Source organism: Myotis daubentonii, chromosome 5 (assembly GCF_963259705.1).
Source record: "Myotis daubentonii chromosome 5, mMyoDau2.1, whole genome shotgun sequence".
Lineage (NCBI taxonomy): Eukaryota > Metazoa > Chordata > Mammalia > Chiroptera > Vespertilionidae > Myotis > Myotis daubentonii.
In genome coordinates, this window is record NC_081844.1 from 26,544,721 (window position 1) to 26,561,954 (window position 17,234).

The 17,234-nt window shown below is 53.6% G+C and overlaps 1 protein-coding gene across 1 annotated transcript; it reads right to left on the reverse strand.

Annotated features, from left to right (window-relative positions):
* Positions 1-376: 376 nt before the first annotated feature.
* Positions 377-7,075, reverse strand: CNN1 (calponin 1). Its single transcript, XM_059696718.1, has 7 exons — positions 6,912-7,075; positions 4,813-4,934; positions 2,294-2,360; positions 2,060-2,197; positions 1,791-1,901; positions 1,214-1,360; positions 377-1,133 (listed from the first exon to the last, which is right to left on the reverse strand). Exons 1-7 carry the CDS (start codon positions 6,972-6,974, stop codon positions 888-890), a joined length of 894 nt encoding a protein of 297 aa, XP_059552701.1. The 5' UTR covers positions 6,975-7,075; the 3' UTR covers positions 377-887.
* Positions 7,076-17,234: the final 10,159 nt, after the last annotated feature.

Genomic DNA, 17,234 nt, shown 5'->3' on the forward strand with positions numbered 1-17,234 from the left:
CACAACTCACAGGCCCCCTGGCAAAGTACATGGGTACTGAGCATGTGTGTGTGGGTATTGTGTGCATATGTGAGAGGGTGCGTTGTGACGTGTCTTTTTATATAGGAGTGTGTACTGCATGTGTGAGTATCTGTAGGTGCCTCTAAGGCTCAGCAAGCGTGTACACACACCATACCCACCAAGAGGTGTGTGTGTGAGTACATGTCCGTGTGTCCGGGTCCAGCCGAGTGGCTGTGAGCCTGTGTGTATAGAGTGTGTGAGAATATGTGTGCCTGTGCAGAAGTGTGTTTGGTCAATGCAGGATACCTGAGCAAGGCTGTTTGTGCATGTGCAAGAGCCATACAGGCTCCAGGACAGAGCAACCTGAGTCTTCAGATGATTTTATAGCCATTTATTGTGCTCCAGTGAAATAGAAAAAGAAAGTGCTCGCATTACAAACACCGCTGTCACATCCACATACGCCAGTCGCTGCAAACCAAACCGCGTGTGTCCGCTGGGTCTCTGGGCATGCAGTTGGCTCCCATTGTGGGAATGGGGTGGAGGCAGGCTGAGCCTGGGCTCTGGGGGCTTTGCTTGGGGGGCTTCTTGTCCTGGGGGGAACCCACCTGTGAGGGAGTGGGGGGCAGCTGGGGTAGCTTTGCTCAGTGCGTCCTTTGGATGCTGTTGGGAACACCTGGCTCGATGTTGGACCCTGCAGTGCTCCAGGGAGGAGAGCCCCCTCCCCCCCACAGACCCCCCAGTCTGCTCCTCCCCCCAATGCTAACCCTGTAGGCAGGTGCCAGGGGCTGGAGGGCGCCATGCAGGGGGCAGGGGTTAGCGGGGCCGGGCTAGGCCCTGCCGAGCAGCAGCCAGCCTCCCTGGGGGGGGAGGCGGGGGGGCCCAGGGCCCTAGGCAGAATTGTAGTAGTTGTGTGGGTGGTGGTTGTGGGCAGGCTCGCCCAGTTCGGGGTAATCGGTCGTCAGGCAGTACTTGGGGTCGTAAACCTGGCGCGGCAGCCCATACACCGTCATGCCCCGCTGCGAGGCCCCCTTATTGCTGCCCATCTGCAGGCTGACGTTGAGACTGTCGCAGTGCTCCATGCCCAGCCCCGGCTCGAAGATCTGCCGCTTGGTCCCCGGAGCCGTCATGCCGGCCTGCGGAGGCAGCGCAGTCAGGCCGTGGGCATGGCGGAGGGCAGGAGCCCCACCAGCCCACCCCATGGCCCCCCGCACACCTGGCTGGCTCCCTTGTTGGTGCCCATCTGCAGGCTGATGGTGGCCTGGTCCAGGGGTTGGTCCGTGCCCAGCTTGGGGTCGTAGAGGTGGCGCCGGGTACCATAGGCCGTCATGCCCTGCTGGCTGGCAAACTTGTTGGTGCCCATCTAAGGATCCAGAAGGAGAGGCACTTCAAGGTTACAGAGCCTCACCACGGGTGCCCGTGGACACTCAGGGCCTCTAACCAGGCACCGTTTCCACTCGGGCTACAGACAGGAAGCCAAGGCCCAGAGAGAGTGTCACAGCTCAGTGAGTGGCTCAGAGCACCCGGGCCTGACTGACAGCTTCAAGTCCCAGCGTGGCCACTCGTCACCTGGGAGAGCCTGAGGGCTGGGCCAGCTCCTCCAGGCCTGTTTCCATATAAACGGTCTGACGGTAACCGCCTGCCTTCTAGAGCTGCTGCGGGCGGGCGTGGGTCAGGTGCAGAGTTAGAGCATCAGGGCCAAATACGCTGTCCCCAAAGCCCGCAGGGACCAGGATGCCTTCCCGCCTCCGCCTCCAGCCGGGCAGTGCGCCTCGGGTGGGCAAGGGCAGTACCTGCAGCCCAATGATGTTCCGCCCCTCTCGAAGCTTCTCCGGCTCAAACTTCCGCTCCTGCTTCTCCGCATACTTCACACCCACATTCACCTTGTTCCCTTTCGTCTTGGCCTGGGGAAGGGGGGGGGCAGGGACTGAGGAGGGGGCCTCGGGGCGCACGGTCCCCTCCCACCCACGCTGGGCTCAGGGACGTGAGTGGCCCCACCTGAATTCCAGCCCAGACCGCCCACAGCCCCTCCGGCCCATGCCCACCTTGGAGCCACACTCACCATGCTGGCCAGGGCCAGGAGGGTGGACTGCACCTGGGTGTAGTTGGTGTTCTCGAACAGGTCATTGGCCTCAAAGATGTCGTGGGGCCTCACCCCGTACTTGGTGATGGCTTTGATGAAGTTGCCTATGTTCTCCAGCTGGAGAGGCAGGGGGCAGTCAAGCCAGGGGCGGGGCAGAGGGTGGTGCTGAGGGGCGGTGGCGAGGGGTTGAAAGCGTTAAGAGTCTGGGCTCACCTGGTGCCAATTTTGTGTCGATTCATTGACCTTCTTCACGGAGCCTGGCTGGAGCTTATTGATGAACCTACAAGGAGTAGGGGAGAGGAGTGACAAGGTGACCCCTGCTGCCCCACCCATGCCCAACCCAACAGGACAAGGGGCAGGATGACAGTCCGTAGGCGACATCTATGTTGCTGTTTCCCACTGCAGTCGCTCTCACCAAAATACACCCCAAAACACAGGCAGGACCAAGGTGGGAAACCAGCCTGGCTGGTGTTGCTCAGTGGTTGAGCATCGACCTGTGAACCAGGAGGTCGGGGTTTGGTTCCTGGTCAGGGCACATGCCCGGGTTGTGGGCTCGATCCCCAGTGTGGGGTGTGCGGAGGCAGCCGATAATGAATCTCATTATTGATGTTTCTATCTCTTCCCCCTCTTCCTTTCTGAAATCAATAAAAATATTGGGGGAAGGGGGAAAAAGACGGGAAACCAAGCGCAGGAGCAGACTGTCCGTCAGTCTCCTTGTCGAAGGTGGGGGTCCCCTGGTGCGCCCCACCCCTGGAGTCCGTGCAGTCTCCTTCACTCCTGTACTCCGAGAGCCTGCAGCTCAGGCCTCACCTTCTCTGCAACACTCACCCCTTGACCTCATCCAGTCTCTTGACTTCAAATGCCACTGACATGCCAGCCACTCCCCAGCATCTCCCTGGGGCCCCGGCCTCCTCCTCTCCACCCCAGCTCCATACACGGATGTGTCAAATCAACGCACCCACCCCGGACCCCTGACACCCGCCTCTCCCCACAGAACTTTCTCCTTCCCAGTTCAGGAAACCCACCCTCCCAGGGCACAGGCAACACCCTCAGACTTGTCCTTGACTCTCCTCTGCCTTCTGTCACCCCACACCCAGCCCCTCAGCAAGGCTCTGGTTCTGCCTTCCCAAGGCCACAGCTTCCCACCGCCCTGCACGGAGTCCCCAGCGGCTCCCTGTGGGCTCCCAGCTTCCACCTCATTCCCTACAGACCCTTCCTCTGGCAGCTAGAATGGCCTTTTAAAAACAATACCAGTTACTCCCCACCTCAAGATGCTCCTAGGGTTTCCTAACTCCTTAGCATAACTACCAGGCCCCATGTCACCCGGCCCCCGACCGACCCCCTCCGCTCCCCCAATCCTCCTGTGCCAGCCACTCCCCGCAGGGCCTTTGCACTGGCTGCCCCCTTGCCTGGCCCACTCTTCCCTCAGACACCCGCCTGGTCTCCTCCCTCGCTTCACCCGGGGTTCTGCGCAATGTTACCTCTCAAAGACCTCCCAGACCGTTCTGCACAAAGCAGCTGCCACACCCGCCCCGGCCCCCATCCTCCCCTCGACTCTTCCCACGTCACTTCCCACCATGAGCAAGTACGTGGTTGTCCCATGGATTGTGGAACCCATGTCCCCGCTAGGACTAAAGCTCCCTCTGAGCTCGAGGCCGCCTTGTTCACCGTCCCAGGGCCTAGACCTGACACATAGCGGAGGCTCCATCAATGCCGGTGAGCGGGGACCGAGTGGGTGAGTGGCTCTGCACTTTGTTTGTTTGTTTGTTAGTCCTCACCTGAGGATATTTTCTCCATTGATTTTTAGAAAGAGGGAAGGGAGGGAAGGAGGGGAGAGGAGAGAGAAACATCAATGTGACAGAGACACATCGATGGTTTGCCTCCCGCATGCCTCCCATCCGGGGCCGGGGAATCAAACCTGCAACCCAGTTGCATGCCTTGGACCTGGAATTGAACCCCAATCCTTCCGTCCAAGGGCTGATGCTCTAACCATGTAGCCACACCAGCCAGGATGGCTCTGCACTCGTTAAGGCCCAGCAGCCCTGACTGAGCTGGGACACCAGGCCATCTCCCTACTCCTTGTCCCCAGTGGATATTGTAGCGTGAGAGACTCCTGTCTGCCCCCTTTTCAGCACTAGGGCTGGGTCGGGAACATTCCCACGGGCACACGCTGGTCCTCACAGTCACCTGCCCTGGGTCAGACTCAGAGATACAGACAGGACCGCCCAGCATTGGAGCTGTTGAATCTGGAATCAGCTTGAGAGCTGTGAGGGCTTGCATCTTTTTTTTTTTTTTTTAAGGTTTGCATCTTTCTCAGTGATTTGAGTTCTGAGAAGGGTAGAAAATCAGAGCCCACTTAAATTACTGTGGCACATCCCTCTGTCACCAAGCCAGCGATGTTGCCTGTTGTCTTTTAGCTGTGACCTCTCTTTCTTGGGACGCTGGAGGCCATAGCTGGGCCTGTGCACGTGGTGGTTGAGATGCTAGAATCTGGAGTCATTTCCGTTGGAGATGCATGGGACTGTGGGTGAGGTTTTACCTGACTCAGCCTGTTTTCTTTCCTGTTCAATGGGCACAATGACTATTTGCCATCTAAGAGGAGGGCTGTTTCAAGGTCTGAGATAGAAAGTGCTCAACCCAGCTCATGGTTGGTGAAGGGGTTGAGGCAGAGAAATGAATACCGGTTGGGGGTGAGCCCGAGGCAGAGTCTGGGCCAACAGCGCCCCACTTACTCGCAAAGAATGATGCCATCTTTGAGGCCGTCCATGAAGTTGGGGCCTATGCGGCGTCCTGTCACCCCCTCAATCCACTCTCGAAGCTCCTGTTCCCGCTGGAGGTCGTACTTCTGGGCCAGCTGGGGGTGGGGGGCACGGAGATGATGGTGAGGATTTGGGGGGGCAGGCTTGGCTCCCTAAGCCTGATCTCCTTCCCCATCCCTTCCCAACTAAGGCAATTCTGCCAGTGTCCATGGGTGGGGGTGGGGGGTGCCTTAGGGGGCGGAGGGCCAGGGCTGAGGTGGCACCTGCCCAGGGGGCCATTCCGGGCATTCTGAGGTTTGGCACCAAGAATTCAAACGGGTGGGTGGAGAGGGGGATACTCTGAGTTGGGGGTGGTGCCTGGCCTCCCGGTTTCCCCTCCAGGCCAAACTTGGGGCTTTGCTTTCCCTGGCCCTGCCTCCTCTCCGTCACCCGCTCCCTCCTAGCCCCCCCCCCCCCTTCCTGGAAGACTGGGAGCCTCTGGCGAAGGGGGAGGAGCCCTGAGGAGGTGCCCTGAATGCTGCCTTGCAGGGGACTGCTCTGTCTTGCATCTCTGTCTGTCTCCAGGTCGTCATCTGGGGCTCCAGCTCTGGCAGAGGGTCGGGCCTCGTCTCGGTCTTGCTTCTGGCTCTGAGCGCGCGCTGCGCCGTGTCTGTTTCTCTGTCTCTCTCCCACTCCCGGGGTCCTGCGTCTCTCCCCAGCTGTGTCTGTCTTTACTTGGCCCTGTAGCCTGTCCCCATCTCTCCTAGTCTGGCTGGGGGTGGGGCCCACCATCCATCTGTGGATCACTCTCCATTTCGGACTTCAGGTTCCCTGCCTCTGGTGGGGGTGGGGCTCATCTGTCTCGCCGCTCTACCCCTCCATCCCAGTCTCAGTCTTATCTCACCCCTGGCTCGCCCTCCCCCATCTGTCTCTCTCCTGTCTCAGGCTCCCGGAATCTCCATTTCTCTAGAATCCTCGGCCTCCGGCCCAGACAGGCTCCCAGCCCCTGGGGGACCTGACTGCCCCTTCTCCTGGGGGCGGGGGCGGGGGAAGAGAGTGGACCCCTCACCTGGCCCAGGCCCGGCCACCCCCCTCCCCACCAGCCTGGCTTTATAAAGCAAATCGGCCCTTATATAGCACGGCCCTGGGGCTGGGCTCCCTGAGGCCTCCTTATATGGCGTGGCGGCTCCTCTGGGCTCCTGGGCCGGCACTGGAAGGGGGGGCAGAGGCGGGGAGCACTGGGATGTGTCTCCCGCATGAGCACCCGCCCCCCCACCTGCTTCCTTCTCCAGCCACGAGGATCCCCAACCGAGATTCCAATACTAGCTCCACACTTCCTCGCTCCCTGGCAAAAGCCGTCCTGCGCCTCAGTGTTCCCCTCTGTGGAATGGGGCTGGGACTCCTCCCCTGGCAGGCCTCATGGGGGCATTCCAGTGGGCTGGAGACTTCAAGTTCGCTCCCTTGGAGAAGCTGACCCCATCCTGGTGTAGAAGGGAGGCGAGGCCAAGGGCATAGCTCTGCACCTCCCTTTTGTAGGACCCTAGCTACTTGCCTCTCCACTCGGAACCTCAGTTTACCCATCCATAGCGTGAAGGTCATGTCTCAATGCCTTCCTAATGCCGAAATTAGGAGACCCCTGCCCTGTGTCTCATGCCCACTCTGCCCTTCTCAGCTGCCTCCTCTCCCTTCACTTTCTAGACTTCACCTCCCAGGAACCCCAGCTCTCAAGTGCTCCCCAACTTCTTTGTCAGCCTGGGGGAGTGGGGACGATCAACAAGTCTCCCCCAGCCCCCCAGGAAAACAAAGGGTTCATGGGGGACTCTGATGAAGTGGGGTCTTCACAGTGGAATGGCCGCTCTGTTTGCCTACGGTTCCTGCGTGCCCCCCACTCCCCCCTCCCCCCAGCAGCAGCTGTGGGCTCTGGGATGCTCAAGAGGGGGAGGAAGGCAACCTCTATGGTATACTTGTCCCTCTTCCCTCTCAGGTTCCAAGTCACATGGGACAGGCAGGAGGGCGTCCAGGGAACCCCAAGAGCGGGCCCTCTGGCCTGGCAGGGTGTGTAGGCCAGACCAGGGGCGGCCCTTTAGCCCTACCTTGTTCTTGACCTCGGCTGACAGCCCATAGGCGGGGCCTCGGTTGAAATGGGCAGAGGACATGCTGGCCGGTGGTGCTGGTGGCGGCAGTGGCTCTGAGGACGCTGCAGCAGCTGAGGCTCGATCTGCACCCTCTTCCCTCCTCACACGTTTTTGAAGCTACGGAGGCGGCCCGGGCCTCTTCCAAGGCCCTCCCATTGGCCACAGGGGCCTGCCGAGGGGCGGGGCGCCCCCCACCTTGGCCACCCCCCTTTCGTGATGTCAGGGCCTTGGTATTGGGAGCTGATTGTGTCATTGTTTCCACCTAGGGGGGCGGCCTGGGTTATTCTTTTGTGGGGGGCTTAGCCAGACAGAGGCCAACCTTACCCCACTCCTCCCCAACCCCCACTGTTCACCGGGCCTCTGGCTGGGTCTCCCAGTCCCTGTGTCTGTCTCAGAGGCTGTTGGCATCTCTGACGCCATCTCTCCCTGTCTCTCTCCAGTCCTGAGGCAGAACTGCCACTCGTGGTAGTTAAACCGCCCTCGGTTTAACTCCAGAAACCAACAGCCCTTAACTATAGACAACTCCCTTCTCTCTGAGCCTCTGTTATCACATCTGTAAAATGGGCGAATGGTAATGCCTGCCTTGTGAGAATCAGCAGAAGCAAGGCCTCTGCCGTGACCAGTGCAGTGCCTGGCATGGGGAGAGCTCAAGGAATGGCAGTCCTTTCTGCTGAGAATCTGGCAGCCCACCTCTGTCTCCTGCAGCCCCTCATAAGACCCTGGGGGGAGCAAGAGCCTGGATCTCACCCTCCCCACCTGGGTTGAATGTGTTAGCAGGTTTCCGGCCATGGAAATCCCCATACATCCCTCTCCCAGCCACGATGACCTGGAGGGAATTCCTGCAAGCAGCCCCAGCTAGCCAGCTCTCACCCCTGGACCACAGGGTGACATGCCCACAGCATGCCACGTATGTCAAGGCCAGATTAGTGACACCTGACTGACATGCCAGCAATGTACCATGTTAAGGACATCCCATTGGCTGGCCATATGCTAAAGGCACAGCTGTGATATACTAATATGACAACAGTCCTTATGTCAGGCCCTGTTGCACACACTGTACATGTGTCAACTCAATGCTCACAACACCCTCAGAGTGGGCATTGTTATTATACACAATCTAAAGATGGGGAAACTGAGGCACAGAGTGTGGAATCACTTCCCCAGTGTCACACAGCTTGCCAATGGCAGAGCAGGATTTGAACCCAGGTCCCTGCCCTTAATGCTAAGAGGCAAAGGCTGGTTTCTCAACCTCGGCGGGCACTGTTGTCATCAGGCTGGATAATTCTTCCTGGTGGCGCGCGTCCTGGGCAGCATCCCGGGTTTCTGCTACCAGATACCAGTAACACTCCCTTAGTCTTGACAAACAGCAATGTCTCCAGACATGGACACATGATCCTGGGGGAGGGAGGACAGATCTGCCCCGTTTGAGAACGGCTGGGCTAAGGCAACTAGGGACCGGTCGTGGCATGTGGGAGGTACACTAACATACATGAATGAACTAACAATTAACTCCTGGTACGTACTAAGTGCATTGGATCTGTTAACTCATTCCTCACAACAGCCTGACGAAGTGGGGTCGAGAGGAGGCACCGAGAAGAGAAGCCGACGGCCCGGGGCACCCAGCACGAGGTGGCAGAGCCAGGATTCGAACAGGCCACGCCGGGATCCCGCCGGCGCAGAGCGGCCCTCGGCCGGCCACAGGTCGCTACTGCGCATGCGAGGACCCGCGCCCCGCGGCGCTGGCGGCCGGCGCCCCCTGGCGGCCGGGACGGACGGGGCGAGCCTGGCAGGGACGCGGCGGTGACGCGCGCGCTGACTCACCGCCCGCCCCCGGCGCGGCCGCCTGGCCATTTATAGCCTCGGCGCCGGCCCTGAGGTCACGGCCCAGGCACGGCGGGGGCGGGGCGGGGGCCTCGGCGCAGCCGACGGGGCAGCCCGGGTGTCCCCGCGGGCGGCCTTTCCGGGCCGGCCCTGTCCTCCGAACCCGGCCCGCGTCTCTGTGTCTTCCTTTCTGTCTCCAGGTCGTTCCTCGTCCGTCCGCGCCGCCCGGCCTTCCTGTCTCGCTGGGGTCTGCGCGTTCGCCTGCCTCTGTCTCTGTCCTCGTGTCCTCTCTCCTCTCTCCGTCCCTGTGTCTCTGGGTCACGCTGTCTCCGCTCCCTCCCTCCACGCCGCCGCCCGGTCGGTGGGAGTAGAGGGACGGGGTCCGAGCCTGCCCCCCCCCCCCCCGGGACTCCCCATCACTCCGCTCCCCGGGAGCTTTCCCGACCCGGCCTCGGTGCCTCCGTTTCCCATCGAATGAGAAGATGCGATCGTGTAAGGAACAGGGTTTCCCAAAGGGTTCATTCAGGTCAAAGCCCTGGCACTTCTCATGCCGAGGGAGCCACAAACCTTCACCTTCCGACCCTCAGCGCGCGCGCACACTCACACACACACGCACACTCACACTCAACACACGCACGCACACACTCACGCACACTCACACACACGCACTCACACACTCAACACACACACGCACTCAACACACACACATACACACACACACACACACACTCACACTCACACCCTCTGCACTCGCCTGTCTCCAGATTCCCCCCAAAGCTCCTGTCCCCCTTTAACCGCCTATCCTGGCAGCCCCACTTGGCCAGCCCCCCCCTCACCAGCGTTCCCTCCTGAAAACAGGAAGAGGCTGTTGTCCATCATGGCTATTGTTTTGGGGGGCTCACTCCATGCCAGGCACAACCTCCTTTAATCCTCACCACCACCCTCTGAGGGTGGAAACTCTTAGACCCCATTTATAGATAAGGAAACTGGAGGTTCAGAGAGGCCAGGCCACTACCCCACCGACGGATGCTCCTACAGCTCTCCGTCCTCCCGCACGTCTCCCTTCAGTGCCCAAGCGAGCTCCCACCTCAGGACCTTTGCGCTGGCAGTCCCTTCCGCTTGGACACATGTCCACAAGAAGCCTACGTGGCCTTTCCTCGCTTCCTCTGCTCTAACGCCACCTTTTCCGAGAGGCCCTCCCTGACCACTTGCTCTAAAATAACAGCATCCCCTGCCACCAGACCGACTGTGAGAGGGTGGCCACCGGGGAGGGGAGCTCTTCACTTTAAGTGTTTGCACCTGGCTTAAAATGTCTACCTCCATAAAAACTTTTATTTTACCAAGTGATCTTAAAGCACCTCCCCCCTGTAGCTCCTTTCCTTGCTTCCTTTTCCTTATCGTCTCCTATTTGCTTATCTCATCCAGCAAGAAACTCCGTGGGGCGGGACTCTGCTTGTTCACTGCTCTATCCCCAGTGCCTGGTACAGTGCCTGTCCATAGCAGGTGCTCAAAAAATGCTCAGTGTGCAAATAGAGTTAAAGTGAGTGAGCCAGGTCCCTCAAACCCATGTCTGTCTGAAATGTTGCTACTTAACTACACACAAAGAACTGGCACAGATTTATATATATTGATTTCAGAGAAGGAGAGAGAGAAACATCAGTGATGAGAGAATCATTGATCAGCTGCTTCCTGCACACCCCACACTGGGATGGAGCCCGCAATCCAGGCATGTGTCCTGACCGGGAATCGAACCCTGACCTCCTGGTTCATAGGTCGACACTCCACCACTGAGCCACGTCAGCCGGGCAAGGGCGGGCACAATTTCCCAGTACCTCCTGGATGTAGGACAGTTGAGGTGGGGTCGTCTTTGTGTTTGCATTCTAACCCTCCTGAGAAGACCAATTGGAGGGCAGGGAGGAGGTTGGTTCACAGGCTATAGCTTCAGTTATTCCAGGCCATTCTACAGCTGCCCATTCTCTGGTCCAGCCTTGAACTTTGCAAGAAGTTTTGCAGGAAGAGCATCTAGATCAAGAGAACTTTTTTAAAACAGTGGGTAGATGATAAGACTGGCAAAAATCGGAATACTTGACCACAGTGCCTGGAAGGCTGTGGGAACGTTGTGGATGAGAGAGGGCAAAATGACAAGTATCCTTATCTTTTCTGATGGTTAATTTATGTGTCAACTTGGCTGGCTAAACAGGGTGTCCAGGTATTTGGTCAAACATTATTCTGGGTGTTTTGGGATGAGATTAACATTCAAATTGGCAGACTTAGGAAAGCAGGCTGCCCTCCTCAATATGCCCTCCTCTTCCAATTCAAGTTGGCGGCCTGAATAGAACAAAACGACTGAGCCCCAGGGAGAAAGAATGCCTCCTGCCTGAGTGCCTTCGGTGGGACACTGGCCTTCTCCGCCTTCACACCAGAACTGAAACGTCAGTGCCTGGGTCTCAGGCCTGTGCCAGCTTCCAGACCAGAGCTTATACCGTTGGCTCTCCTAGGCCTTTAGCTTGTCAGCTGCAGATCTTGGACTTCTCAGCCTCCATAATCATGTGACTCAATTCCTTAGAATAAGTCATTGTTATAATAAATATATTTTGTTATAATCATATATAATAAATCATATATATTCTATATGATATATAAACTAGAGGCCTAGTGCACAAAATTTGTGCACTTGCGGGGGGCGGGGGGCCCTCAGCCCGGCCTGCACCCTCTCACAGTCCAGGAGCCCTCGGGGGATGTCTGACTAAGCCCGCAGTTGGACATCCTTAGCGCTGCCACAGAGGTGGGAGAGGCTCCCACCACCACTGCACTTGCCAGCCATGAGCCCAGCTTCTGGCTGAGTGGTGCTCCCCCTGTGAAAATGCACTGACCACCAGGAGGCAGCTCCTGCGTTGAGCACCTGCCCCCTGGTGGTCAGTGTGTGTCATAGCGACCAGTCGTGGGGTTTTTTTTTGCCATTAGGTCAATTTGCATATTAGCCTTTTATGATATAGGATCATATATACAGGATAGGGCAAAAGTAAGTTTACAGTTGTTCATATGGGAAATATGGTAACTCATAAGTAATAATACAAGAATAAACTTTCTCATACTCACAGCTGTAAACCTACTTTTGCCCTATGATATATATACACATATATATACACACACACATGTATGTGTGTGTATGTATACGTGTGTGTGTGTGTGTGTGTGTGTGTGTATAGAACCTGGGACCCTTCAGTCAGCAAGCCGATGCTCTAGCCACTGGGCCAAACCAGCTAGGGCAAGTCTGTAGTTTATTAATAGTATCATGCCAAGGGTCCCAGGTTATATATTTATATACATATTTAGTCCCATTTCTCTGGAGAACCCTGTCTATTTAGTACACTTTCTGAACCAGCTTTTTTTTTTTTTTTTTTAGAATAGTCCTTAGAAGTAAAGTGTAGGGATGAAGAATGAGCTAGGTGCAAGAACACTGATTTCAGTGGCCTTTTTAATAACAAGTCACCCTATAGCTCTGTCAAGGAACAAGTGAGATAGACAAAGATGAAGGCAGAATACGCAGTGTTTTATTTAATTTAAATAAAGGCACTGTGGTGCTGTGGTTAAGGGTAGGGGCTCTGGATCCATATTCCATGGGTTTGAGACATACCCTGCTGCTTCCTGGCTGTGTGATCCTGTACAGGTGGCTTAACCTCTCTGTGCCTCATGTTCTCCTCTGGAAAATGGGCATATTAATAGTACCTGCTTCATAGTTTTATTTATTTATTATATTATTACTTTTTATTTTGAGATAAGACTTACACACCCAGCCAGCACAGCTCAGTGGTTGAACATTGACCTATGAACCAGGAGGTCATGGCTCAATTCCCGGTCAGGGCATATGCCCGGGTTGCAGGCTTGATCCCCAGTAGGGGGTGTGCAGGGGGCAGCTGATCAATGATTCTCTCTCATCATTGATGTTTCTGTCTCTCCCTCTCCCTTCCTCTCTGAAATCAATAAAAAAAATGTTTTTATGTCTTACAGAAAAGGTGCAAAATAGCATAAAGAGTTCTAATATACCCTTACCCAGTTACCCCTACTGTTAACATCTTATATAACCATAGTAAATTTATTAAAACTAAGAAATTTACCTTGGCACAATACTATTAATAAACTACAGACTTGCCCTAGCTGGTTTGGCCCAGTGGCTAGAGTGACGGCCTGCTGACTGTGGGACCCAGGTTCGATTCTGGTCAAGGGCATATGCCCACCTTGTGAGCGTCATCCCCAGTAAGGGGTGTGCAGGAGGCAGCCGGTCAGTGATTCTCTCTCATTGATGTTTCTCTTTCTCCTTCTTCCTTCCTCTCTGAAATCAATACAAATATACTAAATAAGATAAAATAAAAAATAAATAAACTACAGACTTGATTCAGATTTCTTGTTTTCCTATCCTTGTTCTCTTTCTGTTCCAGGATGCAATCCAAGGTCCCTCATCACATTTAGTCATGTCTCCTTAGACTCCTCCAGTCTGTGACAGTCCCTCAATCTCTCATGACCTTGACACTTCTGTGAAGTACTGGTCAGTAATGGTGTACATTGTCTCTCAGTTTGGTTTGTCTTGATTAGGTTGAGGTTTTGGTATGACTGGGAAGGATCCCAGGATACCAGAGAGGTGATGTTCTCGTGCGGGGGGAGGGGGTGGGGTTATGATGTTACTATGACTCATCGCGGGTGATGTTAACCTCGGTCCCTTTGATAGGTGGTGTCTGCCAGGCCCCTCCACGGTGAAGCTGCTGTTTTCCCTAGGGTTGTTTTGAGGACTGCGTGCTAAAGAGTCTGCATAGTTTACACATACCACTGTGCTCTGTGTTAATAAATACAGAAAACTATGTAAATGCCTGTGTTTGTACTTCTGCAAAGTAAATAACATGGCTCTGTGGTTGAGCGTTGACCTATGAACTGGGAGGTCCCTGTTCAATTCCAGGTCAGGGCATGTGCCCAGGTTGTGGGCTTCCTGCGTGGGGCGTGCGGGAGGCGGCCGATGGGTGATTCTGTCTCATCACTGATGTTTCTCTCTCTCTCTCTTTCTCTCCCTTCCTCTATGAAATCAATAAAAACATATTTAAAAAGGAAAAGAAAACAAGAGCTGTAACTGCCTCAAGAGGGAAATGGGCACTGGGAGCTCTGAAGCCAGGTTTTCAGATCAGCTGCCCCATCACTGCCCACATGTGCCCTCACCCACGTCCCAGCTGAGCAGAGCTAACTGTGCCTGCAGCTTAGCGAGGGGTGCCCAGGAGAGGGCAGTAGTGTCCCCAGCAGCTGCCCAAATGGCTATCAACGTGCTGGGGAGGGGGTGTGCAAGCCATCCTGGACCAGTAGCTGATTGGCTGCAGTGCTTCTCAGATCGGCCAATCACAGGAAGCTTGATGGGACAGATCTGCTGTGGCTGCAGAGTCTGTGAAGCATCCCAAGGGTGGCTGCGTCTCCTTGTCAGCACCCTGCGTCATGGAGGCCAAGGGACTGCAGAAATGGCTTTATGGGGGAAATAACCATCCTCGCCTGGAGCCATTTCCAAGTCCCCATTTTATGCAATAACCCACTCAGGTTATTAACAGCTTATTTGGGGAGCTCAGGAGCCCCCCTCCAATCTAACCTTATCTTTTTTTAGGAGACTTAAAAAATTGTAGTAAAATATATAACATAAAATTTACCATTTTAAATGTATAGGTTTGTGCCCCACCAGCATGGCTCAGTGGATAGAGCATCAGCCGCGGACTGAAGGGTCCCAGGTTTGATTCCAGTCAAGGGCACATGCCTGGGTTGCAGGCTCAATCCCCAGTGTAGGGTGTGCAGGAGGCAGCCAATCAATGATTCTCTCTCTTCATTGATGTCTCTCTTCATTGATGTTTCTATCTCTCTCTCCCTTCCCCTTCCTCTCTGAAATCAATAAAAAAATATTTTTAAAGAAAAAGAAAAAAAAACTACTCAAAAATCTATCTATATATATAAAAGCCTAAGCAACCGTTATGGCAAAACAACTGGAATGACCGGTTACTATGATGCGCACTAACCACCAGGGGGCAGACGCTTAACGCAGGAGCTGCCCCCTGGTGGTCAGTGCGCTCCCACAGGGGAGTGCCGCTTAGCCAGAAGCCAGGCTCATGGCTGGTGAGCACAGCTGCCATGGTGTCAGGAGCCTTTCCCAATGCCACAGCAGCCCTACTGAGTGGTGGCAGCAGGCACAACGGGCCGGATGAGCATGAGTGGCACAGCACCCGGCCTCAATTCAGGCTCCTCCCTGCTGCTTGGCTCACTGCTACATCCCCCGAAGGGTCCTGGACTGTGAGAGGGATGTCTGACTGCCAGCTTAGGCCCAATCCCTGAGGGGTACCTAAGCCAGTAGTCAGACATCCCCTGAGGGGTCATGGACTGTGAGAGGGTGCAGGCCAGGCTGAGGAACCTCCCCCAGTGCACGAATTTCGTGCACCGGGCCTCTAGTAAATAAAATATTTGTGGTATGAAGTACAATTATGTTGTTGTATACCACCATCCACCTCCAGGACTTTTTTCATCCTTTAAGGCCAAAACTGTCACTATTTTTTTTTTAAATATATTTTATTGATTTTTTTACAGAGAGGAAGGGAGAGAGATGGAGAGCTAGAAACATCGATGAGAGAGAAACATCGATCAGCTGCCTCTTGCACATCTCCTACTGGGGATGTGCCCGCAACCCAGGTACATGCCCTTGACCGGAATCGAACCCGGGACCCTTCAGTCCACAGGCCGACGCTCTATCCACTGAGCCAAACCGGTTTTGGCCAAAACTGTCACTATTAAACACTAATTCCCCATCCCCTCTCCCTCAGTCCCTGGCACCCACCATTCTATTTTGTTTGTGACTATTCTAGGGTCCTCATGTAAGTATAATCATACAGTATTTGTCCTTCTGTGATTGGCTTATTCACAAAATGATAGAATTTCCTTCCTTTCTAAGGCTGAATAACATTCCATTGTATGTACATACCACATGTTGTGTATTAGTTCATCTGTCAATGGACACTTGAGTTGCTTTCACAATTGTGAATCACGCTGCTGTGAATATGGTGGGTAACTATCTGATTGAGTCCCTGCTTTCAGTTTTTCTGGGTAAATACCCGGAAATGGAATTGCTGAATCATATGGTAGCTCTATTTCTATTTTTATTTTTTTGAGAAGCCACTATACTGTTTTAAACGGTGGCTGCACCATTTTACATTTTCACCAACAGTATACAAGAGTTTCACTTTCTTCACACCCTCGTTAGCACTTGTTAGGTTCTGTTTGTTTTTCATAATCGCCATCCTAATGGGTGTGAAGTATTTAAACAGGCTTTTAAAGTATATCATGCATACAGAAAAGTATACAAATTACAGATCAGTGAATCAATTATCACTTTTTAAAACTTTTAAGTTGCGATATTAAAGTAAAATGCACAACTATTAATAGATAGCTGAATGAATTTTTACATATATATGCACATGTAATTGCCACACAGCTCAAGCTATAAAACATTTACTTTTTAAAAACTATTCTAGCCGAAACCGGTTTGGCTCAGTGGATAGAGTGTCGGCCTGCGGACTGAAAGGTCCCAGGTTCGATTCCGGTCAAGGGCATGTACCTCGGTTGTGGGCACATCCCCAGTGGGAGATGTGCAGGAGGTGGCTGATCGATGTTTCTCTCCCATCGATGTTTCTAACTCTCTATCTCTCACTCCCTTCCTCTCTGTAAAAAATCAATAAAATATATATTTTTTTAAAAAGAGCAATACAGTAAGAAAGTACTTAAAAAAATAAAAACTCCTATTCTATTAATATCAACCATCTTGTTAATCACATGTAGCATTTTACATTTCTTTTCGAATATATTTTTACTGAGAGGAAGGGAGAGGAAGAGGGAGATAGAAACATCATTGATGAGAATCACTGATCAGCTGCTTCCTGCATATCCTGACAGGGGATGGAGCCCACAACCAGGGTATGTGCCCTGACCTGGAACTGAACTGTGACCTCCTGGTTCATAGGTCAAAGCTCGACCACTGAGCTACACCAGCTGGTCACATTTTACATGTTCACTTCATGAATTTGAAAACAAATTCTAAGCACTTGAAGAACTTAAATTTATTTTCCTGTTTCAAGTTAATTTTATACTTCCGTTTGGATCTAGCATAAAACCCGTATTTGTTTTAAAATATGTATAAATATTTGTTGAATTAATGAATGTATTTTGATGTTTTGTTTGAGAAGGCAGGATGACAGAAGACATAAATAAAATCCCTAAATTAATACACAGAACACAGAGAATCAAGCTCTACACAAAAGGGACTAAAAAATGTTATTAATTACAGAAAGTAATATGTTCAATGTTCAAAAGTAGATTAAGGTTAACAAGATGACAAACAGTTTTACCGTTGCACTTAAGTTTTTATAAGCTACAAATAGTTGTAAAATATTTCTA